The 15,307-nt window shown below is 41.6% G+C and overlaps 1 protein-coding gene across 1 annotated transcript in view; it reads right to left on the bottom strand.

Moving 5' to 3' along the window:
* Window positions 1–1,014: 1,014 nt before the first annotated feature.
* The window catches only part of TES (testin LIM domain protein), a 39,272-nt gene continuing 24,979 nt past the window's right edge, over window positions 1,015–15,307 (bottom strand). Inside the window, exons 5-7 of the mRNA XM_048500767.1 lie at window positions 13,117–13,332; window positions 8,288–8,446; window positions 1,015–2,989 (exon numbers count right to left, since the gene is read on the bottom strand). Of these exons, the coding sequence (XP_048356724.1) occupies window positions 2,798–2,989; window positions 8,288–8,446; window positions 13,117–13,332 (567 nt within the window). The 3' untranslated portion in view covers window positions 1,015–2,797. The remainder of the gene's footprint in view (window positions 2,990–8,287; window positions 8,447–13,116; window positions 13,333–15,307) is intronic.

The raw sequence follows: 15,307 nt of genomic DNA, 5'->3' as shown, positions 1-15,307 counted from the left end.
GACGAGGAAGAAAGAACCACTGAGCAGATTGTGGGGATTGCTGCACTGTTTGAAAGCATGATAGTGGGGAGGGTGAAACCCCGATGAAAAGGTGCCGATTCTCTTGAAACCTGGTTGTATCTAGATTTGATTTCTCAGTGGGGAAATGGCCTGTCCTGTATAGTGGAGCCTGTTAGTACAAACTGTCTAAAAACCATGCAAGGGAAAGTGCCAGGTTTCTTAACCATCCGCATGCTAAAATTTTGAGCAAGTATTCAGATTTCATTTGCCTTGGAAGCTATTGCCCCCTGCTGGAATAACATCACAACTACAGTGATCAACAGGCAAAAAACCCAAACAAGTACTATTGGAACATTTCTATTGTACGGTTAAATATTAATAAAGCTTCTCAGCTAAACCTGGTAACCAAAGCAGCTGAGAAGAATTTTAAAAATGCAAATTCAATTAATATTTAATACATATAATCTTTGTTGAGGGGATTATCGGCTCAGCTGGGTTCCAAGAAATATGAAGCAGTGTCTGGCTGCTTCCTGTCTTGTCTTTGTTGCCCCGTTGAGGGAAACAAGAAGTCACAGCTGAAACTGCCCCTAAAGTATGTGGAGGAGAGCCTGCCTGCTTCCTGTTCTCTCTCTCTTACAATCCCATAGATGACATTCATATTTTCATCCATTGTATGTTGGGGCATACAATGATAGTTTTTATTGGTGTATCACAGTATGTAACAGACTTCCCTCTGTGATACACCTCTGAAGATGCCAGCCACAGATGCAGGCGAAACGTTAGGAACAAGATCCACCAGACCACAGCCACACAGCGCAGAAAACCCACCACAACCAGTTGAATCTGGCTGTGAAAGCCTTCGACAATATATAGTTTTTATTGTTTCTGACTAAAAGCCACCTTAGAAACTTCCTAAGTGCACACAGGATAGAAATATTGCTTAAAGAACAATTAAAGAAATAAGGGCATAACAGATTTGTCTCAAAAACTGAACTGAAAGTTTACACAAGCAAGTTTGCATAAGCAAAAGTTTATTCATTCACTCATTCATTTTGGCATAGAATGCCCACAATCTGCATGGCTGCCACAATTTGCCATACCTTTTTATATTCTTTGTTAAGAAATAGCAGCATGCTACCATTACGCTTCCTATCAGTATAGTCCTGAACAGAATTATGCCTTTCTAGGCCCATTGAAATAAATTTTGTAACTCTGTTAAGAATTGCTCAGATCATAACCAGATCAAATTGGCTCTTTCCAATGACTCACTCCTTCCCACTGTAGACCCCCTTCATGTTGTTCTGCAAGGGTCCCACCCCTCAGGGCCAGTATCTGTTGAGGTCAATGCACTGCAGGAACAGGGGATGGAGGAAAGTTTTATTTTGGATTCAGCTTTTATCCCAATTTCCAGGCGTTCAGTCTACTTCAAGGTGGCAAGTTTGGGAGTCGATTCTGAAAACCTGGAAGTGTTTGAAAATTGTTACAATCTCCAAGGACACACAAGCTTCAGTTTCTGATGTTACAATATCCACCAAATATTTTGTTTTTAAATAGAGTCACCAAACATTTTGGCTTTTATCTAATTTATAGTTGATTCTGTATGGTGACTTATGGTCTACATGAAACACATAGCTATTGGTGAAACCTCACCAGACTACTTGTTCCCTTCCCCTGATTTTTGTAGGCACTGGGAATCAATCTATCCCCAAAAAAGACTGACAATGAAATCCAAACCAGAGTTACATCCTTCTTCACCTTCTATGAATGTAGAAGTGTAACTCCGTTTATGATTGTACTATTAGCACTTTATTTTTTGAATGTATTATTCTCAGGTTGTGGTGGAAGCAAGATAATCGTGCTACCAAAAATACCCCTTCACAAGTTCTTGTGTTGTAAAGATGAACAAATTGAAGTGTTTCCTCTTACTGCATGTAAGATAGTCAGAAAGAAATACCAACCAACTGTCCATATGAAATGTGACTGGGAGAAGCCATGGACAAAAAGGATACATTTGCATTCTGACAGACCTTCAGCCATTTAATAGGAAGCAAGGTCACATTCTAAGCACAGAAATATTTTTTTTAAATTATGCAGTTTTACATTTAGTGAACAATGAAAGCAATTTCATACAATGATGCCATGGCATTCAAGACTTTCCCTTAAAGATCTCAAGGAAAGCAGAAAGCCTCTGAAAGTATTCACCCTTATGTTAAAACTGCCATAGTACAGTGAGCAAGCCGGCAGGGTTTATTTCGGGATGGACTGTACCACTTCTGAAGTTTGAATGGTGTTCCACACTTTAAAAAGCATCCTGCAAATGTACAGCTAGTCATACACAGAATAATATGTTGTTTATGCTAGTTTTATACATGTTGGGAGTTTTCAATTTTTTTCCTTTAAGAAAAAGACCACTGAACTCAATTGCTTCACTACAGCTTGAAGCTGTACAGTCCAGCAGTAGGCACATGATGTCAGTCTTGCTTCCCACATACGACTTCATAATCAACTACCATACCCAAATTCAGGTACCCAATGGTAGGGTAAATAAGAGACTTTGGAGTACATAGTGAATATTAAGCTTCCTACATTTGCAACAAGAAATCAAAAGCATTAAGAATACAAAAATACTGAAGTACTAATCAAAAGCTATCAAGTGAGTAATGAAAGATCTTTGGCATTTGCCATTTAATATGTTGGATTTTGTTAAAAATGTCCAAAAATATTACACTTGAATAGTAGAAATGCTGAGGAGTCTGAAGTAAGGCAAAGCTTTTGTTTTATCTGGATAGTCTTCCATTTAGGACATCATCTTCTTCTTACATTCCACAGAACAGAAGACCATTCCTTCAACTGGCATAAACTTCTGGCCAATGAGGCACTTGCTACAACAAGAGCACAGGAAACACTCTGTGGTTGCATGCCAGTTAAAGTTGTTGTAGCTCACACGTTGAACTTCTGGGTCTATGGCATTGTGGCAACCTTGGCAGACCTGGTGAGCAGATGAAAACCAAATGAATTATTTTCCACATTTAAAGACCTTCAGAGATCTTCCACACTCAACAGAAAGTTATGTCTGTATCAGAAAATCACAATGGACATCAGTCACCTGTACCAGAACACTAATTTAGAGAACTACTTTTACTGCTATTTTTGCTCAAGCATTATCATTCCATATTTTAAAAAGTTTTATACCTGCTGCAAATGTCAAATGTCTTTTGATCAAAATGCAAAACTTGAAGGACTTGCTTGAATGTTATTTTTTCTTCATTTATTTAGAAAATTTATATGATGTCTCTTTAGAGACCTGTTTGAGATGGCTAACAAAATGAAGTAATGCAATCACATCATAAACAGTATGGTACAGTGGGTAGAGTACTTATTTTATGATCAGGGAGAACCAGGTTCCCATTAGACACCTAATGCAGGCCTCAGGCAAGCCTCAAACAGGAGAACATTCCAAAGCAAATCACTACTGAGAAAAACCAGGCTCTGGATGCCACCTGCAGGGCTGCACTGGGATGTTCATTGTCATTTGCCTTTGAAATCAATCTGTTTAAAGGACACACTTTAAACCAACTTTTCTATGACAGTACTTGTGCTGGTTCACCATAATATTAAAACAGCATACAACTAGAACAGAGGTCTGCAACCTACGGCTCTCCAGATGTTCATGGACTACAATTCCCATCAGCCCCTGCCAGCACAGCCAAGTGTCTATGCTGGCAGTGGCTGATGGGATTTGTAGTCCACGAACATCTGGAGGGCCGCAGGTTGCAGACCCCTGAACTAGAACAACTAATCATCTCACCCAAAAGAAGACAGACAAAAAAAAAAAGGAGAATCAATACTCCCCTAGTTACCAGCTGCACAATGCCTGGCACAAATTGAAGCATTGATTTCAAAATTCTTCCTTTGCAGCTTCTTGAATATGTTAGGAAGACACCTACTTGGCAGAGATTTTGAAAAGCTGGGAGTCACACTAAGAATATCTGTGATTTGGCAGAGGCCACCTAACACCCTGCAGGAGGGAATAACCAATAAGGAAACAACAGGGAGGAAGAATTGACTTTTTCCTGACTCAAAGAATCCTTATCCATATGACACCGCAAGCAGAAATATGTGGCATAGGCAATCTACCAGTTATACATTCTGTCTTGTCTACAGGGAGCAATTTCAGGAGACCTCCACTTGATGGCAATAATGTGTAAACTGGCCCCCATGCATTTCTGGAGAAGGCTTAAGTCCTAGTAGTTCTGAAAAGCAGTCATGGGAAGTTATGCAGAGTACCAGTTAGACTATGACAGGTAAATAAGGACAGCTGAGACTCCCTGAAATTCCTACAATGCTAAAAATATACACCTAAAAGTCACAGAAAAAGTGGGTCAATAAGGTCAGGTCAGATCTTCAAAATACAAGGTTGTCAAGAAACTCTGAAAGCCAAAAGCATTTTTCATAGTAACTGTATACAGTACATTACATTTAGGTACCCATGAGGAGCACACTGTTCTTTACTGAGCAGACCTCTTAGTGGCTGAGGTGATTTCACTCACAGGCCAAACATGAATGTGTACAAATCGAAATGTTTAAGTGAGTGACCTGAACAGTCATTTCTATAGAAGCCACAATAGAAAGGTATGACCGAATGACAACTCTAAGAAGGAAGCTTGTCCAGAAATCACTGGGGACACTTCTGTACTGGTCCACATTCTTCTTCCAGTGTTAATCTGCTGGGCAACTGTTTATCAATACCACATGAAGTTTCCAAGTTAACCGAACCTAAGGCTTTGGTCTGACATCAATCCTCATCGAAAATCAAGGGGAATACTTCTAAATAAATATGCTTAAGGTTGTGGTTTCAGCTCAGAAGAGGGGCATTGTTGCAAAAAATTTCTTCCCTTAAGTTGTGCATCCTTTTTTCTTAACTCTTATCCAGTGTGGTCAGAGACAGAATTGTCCTTGAGCAACATTTGGACTGTTTCAACAGTATATCCACTTAAAGGGCCGAATGAGACAGTTCAGTGGCTCCATTCTCATGACCAATAGATAATGTGATCAACCTTTGCTTCTGCACCACTTGGGACAGTATTACACCACTAAATTAGCCCCTGTACAAACCCATCCTCCTGCATACACAAAAACTAGTGTCAGAGAAAAGAAGCTAGAATCAGTCAACCCAACATGCTAATCTTCTACATCTAGGGATTTTCCCTCCTATGGAGTTCATTTAATCACAAGAGCTCCCATAGGAAGTATGAAGTGGTAGAGTTGACATCCAGGTTGGACACATTATCTAGTGTTTGTGAGAGCAAAGCCAATAAAATTCAGCCACAAGATTTTCTTCTAGAGCTCTACAAGAACAGGCTGAGTGTTCCTATTGTGTAGCAATACAAAGATGGCTTATTATAAAACAGGAAGATAGAGCATTTGGAATCTTTCCCCCACAAGATGTGAGGTATAAATTAAAATGAGGCCAGTCTTAATGGCTGTTAAAGGATGTAATTTAATGCAATCAAAATTGTTAGAAATTTTCTCACAAAACATTCCATGCTTCCTCCCTTCTCAGCTGTAAAGATTTGCTAAAACCATTTGACTAAAGCTTCCCCTCTTTTTTTTCTATAAGCCATTCTGAGGCAACATTCAGCTCCTCTAAAAAGACCCAATGAAGAAATATAAAGAAGTGGTGCTCCCCCCCACCTCGCAAATCAATTCATTTCAGAGAACAGTCAGAACGAACAGTGTGACAGGCTGTTCCATGGAATAATTATTTATTTGGTGAGAAAGCACAATTTAAAAAGCATACGTTACAATCTAAAAAAAATTCTAAACTGCAGCAAGATCTAAAATGGGACAATACACAATGCAAGTCAAATAATTTAAAATCACTTTTGATTTGAAATGTTAAACAAACACGAAGTCCTAGTAGTTCTGAAAGTGAAGGGAAAGAAGTGAAGGGAAGGGAAAATAATGTTCTCACATCAAGATAAACCCTCTTAATCAGTATACTAACCCCACCGCCAAAGCAGTGCTAAAAAAAATGTATACAATAGTCAACCTTCTGCAGAATGCAATGAACTGCCACACACACAAACTACACAAATGCCAACCAACACGCAAGGTACCAGTGAGAGAACCAGATATGGAGAATTCAAAGAACGTTTTACACCTAAATGCACTAAACCCACTTCAATAAACTGCTTCTTTGCACTTGTTAAGCATTCCTCCTCAGGATTTTTTTGGGGGGTGGGATGGGGAGGAGTCTCTGCCCAGCTGACCACCACAGTAAAGTTGTACAAGTGGATTTCCAACATAACTAGAGCACCCAAAGGCCACTACCTTGAATCTGTTCCCCCTCACTACATGCAGGGTAAGCGTGGGGGGCAATGCAACTTGAACACAATGCGCCTCAACTTTCCTGATTAGGTACTGGTACTTCTACATGCTATGCAAGTGGGTGACTTTTTGGACTTTCTCTAGCTCCTTCAAACTGCATTACGTCTGAATGTTGCTTTTTCTACATCAGTTTTGCAGTGCATGACTGACTCAGTGAGAGTCACAATGCAGATAGGACATATCTCAGAATGCTTTCTCTGCCAGTTCCACATGTATAAGAGGGGTCTAGAACAGGATTCCTACCTAATAAATAATGTTTGTCATATATATAAAACTTTCCATAATCTCAAGCCTTGACATAAGTAGATAATGGCCACTGTGAGGTCAAATAGAATTAGGACATAAACAAGTTGATGTACTGATGAAACCAATCTTGAATACATTGAAGTGCAAAGAAAATTGACAAAGGGTGAAGTACAATACTGTTTTTAATGCTATCCCTGATTCAATGTGGACTTCATCAGCATGCAGAAACGGATGGAGAAAAGGACAATCTCTTTTAATCTTCCCATCTTACCAGTATTACCACTAGACTGTGTGAAAGGTAAGTTGATGCATCTGTATCAAACGGGAATGGCTGAGCAGAGACAAACTTTCCCAACCCACAACCAACCCAAAAATGGCAGCATCCTTATGATACTGACTCCACTGCCTCAAGGAGAAGGACTGCGTGCAGACCTTGAACAACATAAAAAGGGGCTTGAAGGACAAAACTAAAGAAGCAAATGAGAATCACTGATCTACTATTACTGAAAAATACTGGCTTGAATGCAGTGATGTGCAATCAGAAATGTAAACACACTTGTCTCAGTCCCATTTTTTGTGCAATGCCCAGTTCTCTCCTCCCTGTATCTTACATTGCAAAGAGATTGCTTGCACAATGCCTACCACAAGCAGAAAAGCAGTTTGGAATATGTCATTTTTGATTTAGTGTGAGGGGGTAATGTAGTTTGTTCTCCCCAGACTTTTGCTTGTGCAAGAATTACAATTCATAATGGAAATCTCCCTGTTGATTCAAGCCAATGAAAACAGATTTTAGAAAATTTTGGTCAGCATCTGACACATTCTTTGGAATTCTCTTAACACATCTTAAGCATCCTAGTGGTGATGATGAATGCTGCTGCTCTTGCCTTTGACAAGCAGTTAGCATCTGGCATGGTGATTCTGTTATGAATTGTACCTACTTAACAATTGTACACGCTGTAGTGGACCAAGTGATCTAAACATACATTAAAGTCAAACTCCATTGGGTGAAATAATGGTCAAGTGACCAAATCAACACATTTTACATTATTTTATGAACAGTTTCTATAATAAATCTTCCACATCACCCTCCAATCTCGGGGTGAAATGCAAAATATTGATATAATACTCCCTTGGACTTTTCCACTCACTATACAGGCAATATAAAAAGGCAATACATGCATTTATACTAATATCTTGCAATTTAGCTTTTGCAAATGCAGTTAGTTTACCCCGGTAATCCTGGAACCTGTGCACTGCCATTAAACTAAGTGTCTGGCTTAAGACTGTAGTCCTGTTCACATCTTACAGTGAACGTATATACAACCCACAAGTTCACCTGTTTGTGCATAAGAGCTAATACGTATTCACATTTGTGCATAAGAGCTAACACGCATAAGAGCTAACACATTTTCAATTGTACAGAGCATGTCATATGCTTAATTACTCAATGTATGTTTAAAGAAACATCAAGCGTACACTGTACACAGATTGTATATGTGTTCATTGTGATTGGTGAACAGGGCTTCTTCCTCTTTGCTTTGGCTGTGGTCCCTCAAGAAATTGCTACTCTAACAAGAACACAGGAAATCACATTTGTTCAAGTAACTTTACACTAGAGTTGTTAAGTCCTAGATAGTCATGATTCTCTTACCACAGCATGGTTCTTTACGTAGCATGGTTTGCAGACAGGCTTTTCATTTACCATGACATAGATCTCACCGGCCAAGACACAGTCACAGTCGAAGCAGCAGAAGTGTTTCAAGTGCCAGCTTTGACCTTCTGCTTGGGTGTATTCATTGCTGAATATAAGCTGTGGGAGGAAGACAAGGTGATCAGGCAACCACTCTGCATAATTATCTCATGCTTCCTGCATTTTTAAAAGCTGGAAATATTCCTTCTGGCCAAGAATTGTTTACTGAGGTGTCATGCAGACAGGCACAAACAGGTTTTGCCCATGCTCAACTATTTTCTGCATAGACTCCCACTTTTTGGAATGGCTTTCCTAAGCCTGTAGGAAAGGCATCCGATTTGTTAAATTTTAGGAAATTATATATGGCAGAATTGTTTAGAAGGGCTTTTAAACAAATAATTCTTAGCTGGAAGCAAAATCTGTGCTGAGGATATTGATAATTTTAAGGACCTAGGACCTAACATATTTTAGTGGCTTTTATTTTAAACGATTGTAAACCACGTTGAGCCTATTTGTGAAGAAAGATGGGCTAGAAATGCCATAAATTAATTAAGAAGTGCTACATTTGCAAAAAAATAAACTCATTTTGAGGACATTTGCTAGTCCCACCTAGGGATCTGTAAAAACCAATGAACGGTAATGGAAGATTGACTAATATCAAAGAAAATGGAACACAGAATTGCGATTAACCCAATCGATTAGCAAACGACTTCATATATTGAGGAAAATATATTGACCTGTTAGCACTGGCGGACTTGCCTAGGGACAAGGGGTACCCTTTGTCCCCGGGCGCATCCATTGCAGTCACGTGGGGGGCGCCAAAACATCCCCTCACGCAGACTGATTTTGAAGTTCTCAGCAAGCCCTCGGCATTCAGGAGCTTCGTGGCCGCTGAAAAATTAAGGAAGTCTGACATAGCCCCGGCCCCCACTTCCCTCTCTACTGTGGCCCCTGGAGTGTCCAGGAGAGCGCAGGGGAGAAAATACCATTGTGCCTCCAGGAGGGAGGACTGAGAGCCTCGCCTCCCTTCCCTCCTCCTCACCCAGAGTGCAGTGCCGCCTATTCTCCAGTAAGTCCTGATGTTGCTCTCAAGCCTCTCCTCCCAGCAGATTCGGCGCTCAGCCAGCACAGGAGAAAGTCCATAGGCTGGCTAGGGAGGCAATCTCTGCCCCACAAGGTGTTTGTTGTGGGAGAGGAAGGAAGGGCTGCCAGAACTACACATTGGTTTCCAGAGACCTCCTTAAAGTTGTAATGTGCAAATCCAAACTGCAACTTCTATCCATAAAATCTTGTTCTTGCTACTAAGCAATGGCCTTTGATTAGAGCTCTGGCTTCTTAACTTCTTTGCTGTGGGCTGGGATGTAATCTGCAGAGCTGAGGTTTGATGCCCCACTTTCTCTGCCCCATAAGGCATTTGTTTGCTGTGGGGAGAGGAAGGGGTTTTGTTTAGCTGTTGCCTGGAGACTCCTTATAGGCAAATGTATGAATCCAAACTGTTCTTCTCTATTCCTAAAATCTCCTTTGTTTGCAAATTGTGAATAGCCTCCTAATATTGGGCAGGTGGAGTGGAGCCACTGGCTTCTTTAATCCTTCGCTGGGGCTGGCTGTAATCTGCAGAGGAGCTGAGTTTGATGCTTGATGCCCCTGATGTCTCACTTCTCTGCGTTCCCACAAGGTGCTTGCTAAGGTGGGGAGAGGAAAAGCGGTGGGGGTGTTTGTTAGCTGTCTGGAGACTCCTGTTGGTAGGCAATGTATGAATCCAAATTGTTCTTCTATTCCGTAAAATTTTGTTTTGCCATTGTGAATAGCCTTAATAGTGGGGGGGGGGGGTGAGCTCTGGCTTCTTAACTTTGCTGTGGGGTGGGCTGTAATCTGCAGAGCTGAAAGGTTTGATTCCCCATCTCTCTGCTGCCCCCACAAGGTGCGTTTGCTGTGGGGAGAGGAAAGCGGGTGGGGTGTTTGTTAGCTGTTTGGAGACTCCTTATAGGCAATGTATGAATCCAAACTGTTCTTTCTATTCCTAAAATTCCCCTTTGTTTGCAAATTGTGAATCAGCCTTAATACATTGGGGTAGGGGGGGTGGGTAGCCGCCTGGCTCTCTTTAACTTTGGCTGTGGGGTGGGATGTAATCTGCACCAAGAGTGAGTTTGATGTCTCCACTCTCTTCTGCCCCCACAAGGTGTTTGTTGTGGGGAGAGGAAAGTGGGGGTGTTTGTTAGCTGTTTGGAGACTCCTTATAGGCAATGTATGAATCCAAACTGTTCTTCTATTCCCGTAAAATTTTGTTTGCAATTGTGAATAGGCCTTTAATATTGGCAAGTATCGGCTTCAACTTTGCCGTATACGTACTCCGTGAAAGCTGAGTTGATCACTTCGTCTCCACGGTGTGGGGTGGGTGGGGGGAGCCCTGGCTTCTTAATCTTTTTGCTGTGGGCTGGGCTTGTAATCTGCAGAGCTTGAGTTTCTGATGTCCCCATCTTCTCTCTGCCCCACCCGTTACCCTACAAGGGCAGGAAAGAGGGAGAGGAAGAAAGTAGGGAGAGGAAAGGAAGGCATTCATTAAGCTTGCAAACTCCTTTCCCTTCCTTTCTCCACAACAGACACCTTTATAAAAGTAGGTGTGGCTGAGAGAAAGTTCAAAGAGAATCCAGTTCAAGATCACCAATCAGGCTTCATATGTAGGAGGGGGAAAACAAATCCAGTTCATCAGATAAAGGTCCACCACTCATGTGGAGGAGTATGGAATCAAACCCAGTTTTTTCATACAGATTCCACCAGAAGGAAAAGGGCACATTCATTCATCTTTGCCATACACTTAGCAACAAATTACCTATAACATCAATTATGATATCTCTTATGATTCTTTTGAATGTTTGTTTTTTAGACAGATTATTGCCACCGGGTGTTGGGAGCAGGTCCTCTCCAGAGACAGTGGCTGGTTGCTTAATTTGGAGGGGACAGGTTGGTCAATCAAGCAAAATAACAGAAGCTCTGATAGATGTCAATTTGTAGTGCAAAAAATATTTAGGGGAATTCGGTCAAAACATCCATTTGTTTTCCCCCTTCCTCAGCCGCTTTGGCTTTGGACAAAAAAGCATGAGTATTCCTGATCTTCTGCATCATGTGGTGGCGGGAGCCCAATCTTTCTGGCCTTCAAGAGGGGACTTAACTCCATTCATCCAGTCCAGCAATTAGTTTCCAGTATTAGCCAGCCAAATACATCTGACCAACTCCTGAGCAGACCTTGTGAGCACAGCAGTCCCTATTATCAGCATACCGTCAAGTGAAAAACTCAGAGGCGTTATCATCTGGCAGAAAATGATGCCTGCGCAAGACTATCGTATTTTCCACCCCGTTCCAACAACTCTGCCCCATGCCCAGCCAGCACTGGGGGCAAGACCTGGTTTTTCCAACTCCCATCAAGTCCTTCCACTTATGGTTTCCCTGTCAGCTGCACATCCATGCGCCTCATACTTAGCCATGGCTCCCCACTCCAGCATCCTGGGGGCTTTAGCAGGTCGCCTCAGTCCCCATGCTTAACTCAGAAGCGCTCCTGCATCTTCGCCAGGCTTCCGCTTCATGGGCACGTTGTGGGGAGTTTGCAGGAATGATAAACACTGTTTCTAATACATACCCACCTACCCCTTCTACTACAGGTTTCACTATAACAAGAACACTGGAATCTTGGACTTGTTTTAAAATGAGTAGAGTATAGGTAGAGGCACTACTGCAAGGTGGCAGATTTACCTAATATCAGATCCAATAAAGATAAATGGGGAAAGCTCAAGTTATCCGAAGGTAGGAGCAGCAGTGGCGTAGGAGGTTAAGAGCTCGTGTATCTAATCTGGAGGTTCCGGGTTTGATTCCCAGCTCTGCCGCCTGAGCTGTGGAGTATTATCTGGGGAATTGTGATTAGCCTGTAACACTCTCACACACGCCAGTTAAGTGACCTTTAGTTAGTCACAGTTCTTCAGGAGTTCTCTCAGTCTCCAATCTACCTCACAGGGTGTTTGTTGTGAGGGGGGAAGGGCAAGGAGATTGTAAGCCCCTTCGAAAGTCTCCCTCAGGAGTATAAAGGGGGGATATAAATCCAAAACTCTTCTTCTTCTTCTTCTACTTCAGCCAACTCAATAGCGTTGTCTCTCTGATTTTCTTTCTTTGTTCAAACTGCCTTTGGGGGGAAGGACTCTCTTATTCCAACTTCTGATGGGGGCGGTGATTTGTGAGAGATTTACATGCTTAAAAGTTAATTCCCACTTGCACTGGCTTGGAGCTGTTTCTGAGGCTAACAACCTACCTCATAGGGTTGGTGTGAGGACAAAATTAGGAAAGAGAGTTGGTGGGGAGAGCCATGTATGTTTTGCTGGTGGTGGGAGGTGTTTTGTGAGCTGGTACAAAAAAATCATTGTTTGGTCGTTGTGGGGGAGGGTGGTCGTCCATACCTGGGGGGGGGGGGGGGCACCAAACTCAGATTTTGTCCCCGGGCTCCAGTTTGCCTAGATTCGCCCCTGCCTGTTAGGTGTCACAAATGGTAGCGGCTGTAAGGGTCTGTGGCACATTTACACTAATGCGGGAGCTCCTGTAAACAGCACTTGAATTGAGCTCTCACACACTGCTACTGCTTGTAGCAAACCATCACTTCGCAAGTTTCCAAGAGGTCTCTGGTTGGATACTGTTAAGAGAACTGGACTAAATGCATCCCGGGCTTAAGCCAACAAAACATTTCTTATAATCAAGGATTTCATAAAATGATCTGAGGTGAGGGCAAACAAAAAGTAAATTCTACATACCTCATCACATCCAGCACAGCGGGGTTTTTCGCTGTCACAGTAGTGTCTGCCACAGTACAGCTTGCCATTCTTCCAGAAGTAGATCATGTCTACGAGGAGTTCCCCGCAGGTACAGCAGACAAAACAAGCAGGGTGCCAGAGCTTGTCATAACCAGCACGCTCAGCATAGACAGCTGGGTCTCCTTCTTTCATGTTCAGCTTGCACAAGAAGCATGACTGCAAGAAAACCACAGTATCATGCTGGGCTTTCTGAAGAAAACTTATGTATATAAAGAATTAGTTTACTAAAACATACAATGCCATGGGTTTCAAGTTAAGCTATTCAATAGAGGGCAACTATTGCAGTAAACATGTGCAGCTACTATAATCAGGCCTCCCCTAAGAAATGTTACGTTGTATTCAAAAGGCACAGGGAATCAAATAAAAGCATCAAACTGAAAATATGAGGAGCTAAGTCATACATGGAGCATGTTTTTATCTCTTTAACACTGTTAAACACTAGTAATGTGCTTGAGTAATACTGGTAATCATTATGGAAGAATAATATCCATGGCTCCTTTTCAATTAAATGAAGTGAGAAGTGATTTTGATGTATTGATGGGGGGGGAAATGTTATTGTCACCATATGAAACTGAAGAACCATCATAACTATCACTTGGAAGAAGAATGGGAGATTGTGCCACTGTAACCCCTATGTTCAGAATGGGATGACCCAGAAAGGGGTGGAGACTGAAAGCAGCAGGAGGCTACAAAACTCATGAAGTTGGAGGAAGCAAGGCTATCAGGCTACAAGGCTACCTTGATTGATTTTTTAAATAAGCTCTTAACACCTTGTTTAAGGTAACTGCAATGTTGTTGGGAACTAGTGGGAAGGGAGTTGTTTATTTTGCTATACTGTAAATGTTAGAATTTATTGTTTCAGGGTTTTTTGTGTATGTAATTGGTGAGAGTTCTTTTGGGAAGCTTCATCATCTCAAATCCAGTTCACCAAGCCTCTGGAGTCTTCATGAGCCAACCACCAGCAGGAAGAAATGGACTTGGCATTATCAGACTGTAATTAGAAGGACTTGGAATGAAACTTGAATAGTACCTTGAAGTGTGATGTTAAATGTTGTTTGATAAGTGTCATATGTTAAGGAAAAGTAAATCATTTTTCAGTTGTTGCAAACTCCTTCCAAGTTCTGCCCCACAGAACCCACAAGCAGAGGTTACACCACTGCCAACAGAGACCAGAAAAACCATTTGGGCAAATGAGTCCATCACTAGCACTACATCAGACTGGTCAAGTATTTAGATAGCTTTGATGCTGTGGATACCTTTCAAGGTAGAGGGCATTTCATGCTTTATCAAGTCACCTCACCAGGAACCAGTTAAGTGTTGTACTAACATTACAGCAAGGATATTTTTCGCAGATCTCACATCAACATTATGGATCAAAAATCTCTTTAATCTGAATAGATAACCACAATATGTTTTCCTTCAAATATTCCTGTAGACAATAACTGGGACCCAGAACTATGAACAAGGGGCTTGTGGGTAATTGTGGTTCCCCCTGCACACTGATCCCTCCCACAAGTACTTGCTTTAAAATTATTTTTGAAACTTTGTACAGTAGTGAGGTAGAGAGGAAAGATGGCATTAAAAAAAAGACTCCACAAGGTCCAAAGGACTGGTATCTCAACTCTTCTAGAAATCCTGGCTGGTTTTCTGCAATTTATCAGCAACAGACAAACAATTCCAGTTCTTGCTTTCCAGTTTTCACTTTCAACTGAAAAGTAAATCTAGGAGATCATGGGTTTTTTATTTGCCATTTTATTTCAAGCACAGTTCTCTCTGCACTGAAATTAGTACTGGAATCTCAGTGAAAGAATGATCGAGCTTCTCCCTTTGCTTCTGTTCACAACATGCAAACCCTATCTGACTAGGGAACTTTGTTTTCTTACAAGGATTCACCCATTTTCACCTTGAGAGAAAAAACAGCAACAGCAAAAAATAAACCCACTGTACTCCTTCTCCGGAGAACTAATGGCTCTCATTTAAATATAGCATCCTACGCAAGCATCTCAAAAGAAGCAAAACTATTGATCTCTGTGCAGCTGCCAAGATGGCCTGTTCTACTGAAGTCTGAACAGCAGCTGCCTTGTTGACAAATTAAGTGAGGGAAAATAACAGATTTCATGCTCCTTCCCCC

The sequence above is a fragment of the Sphaerodactylus townsendi genome, linkage group LG06, assembly GCF_021028975.2.
Source record: "Sphaerodactylus townsendi isolate TG3544 linkage group LG06, MPM_Stown_v2.3, whole genome shotgun sequence".
Taxonomy (NCBI): Eukaryota; Metazoa; Chordata; class Lepidosauria; order Squamata; family Sphaerodactylidae; genus Sphaerodactylus; species Sphaerodactylus townsendi.
This window is presented reverse-complemented; position numbering and strand designations above follow the sequence as displayed.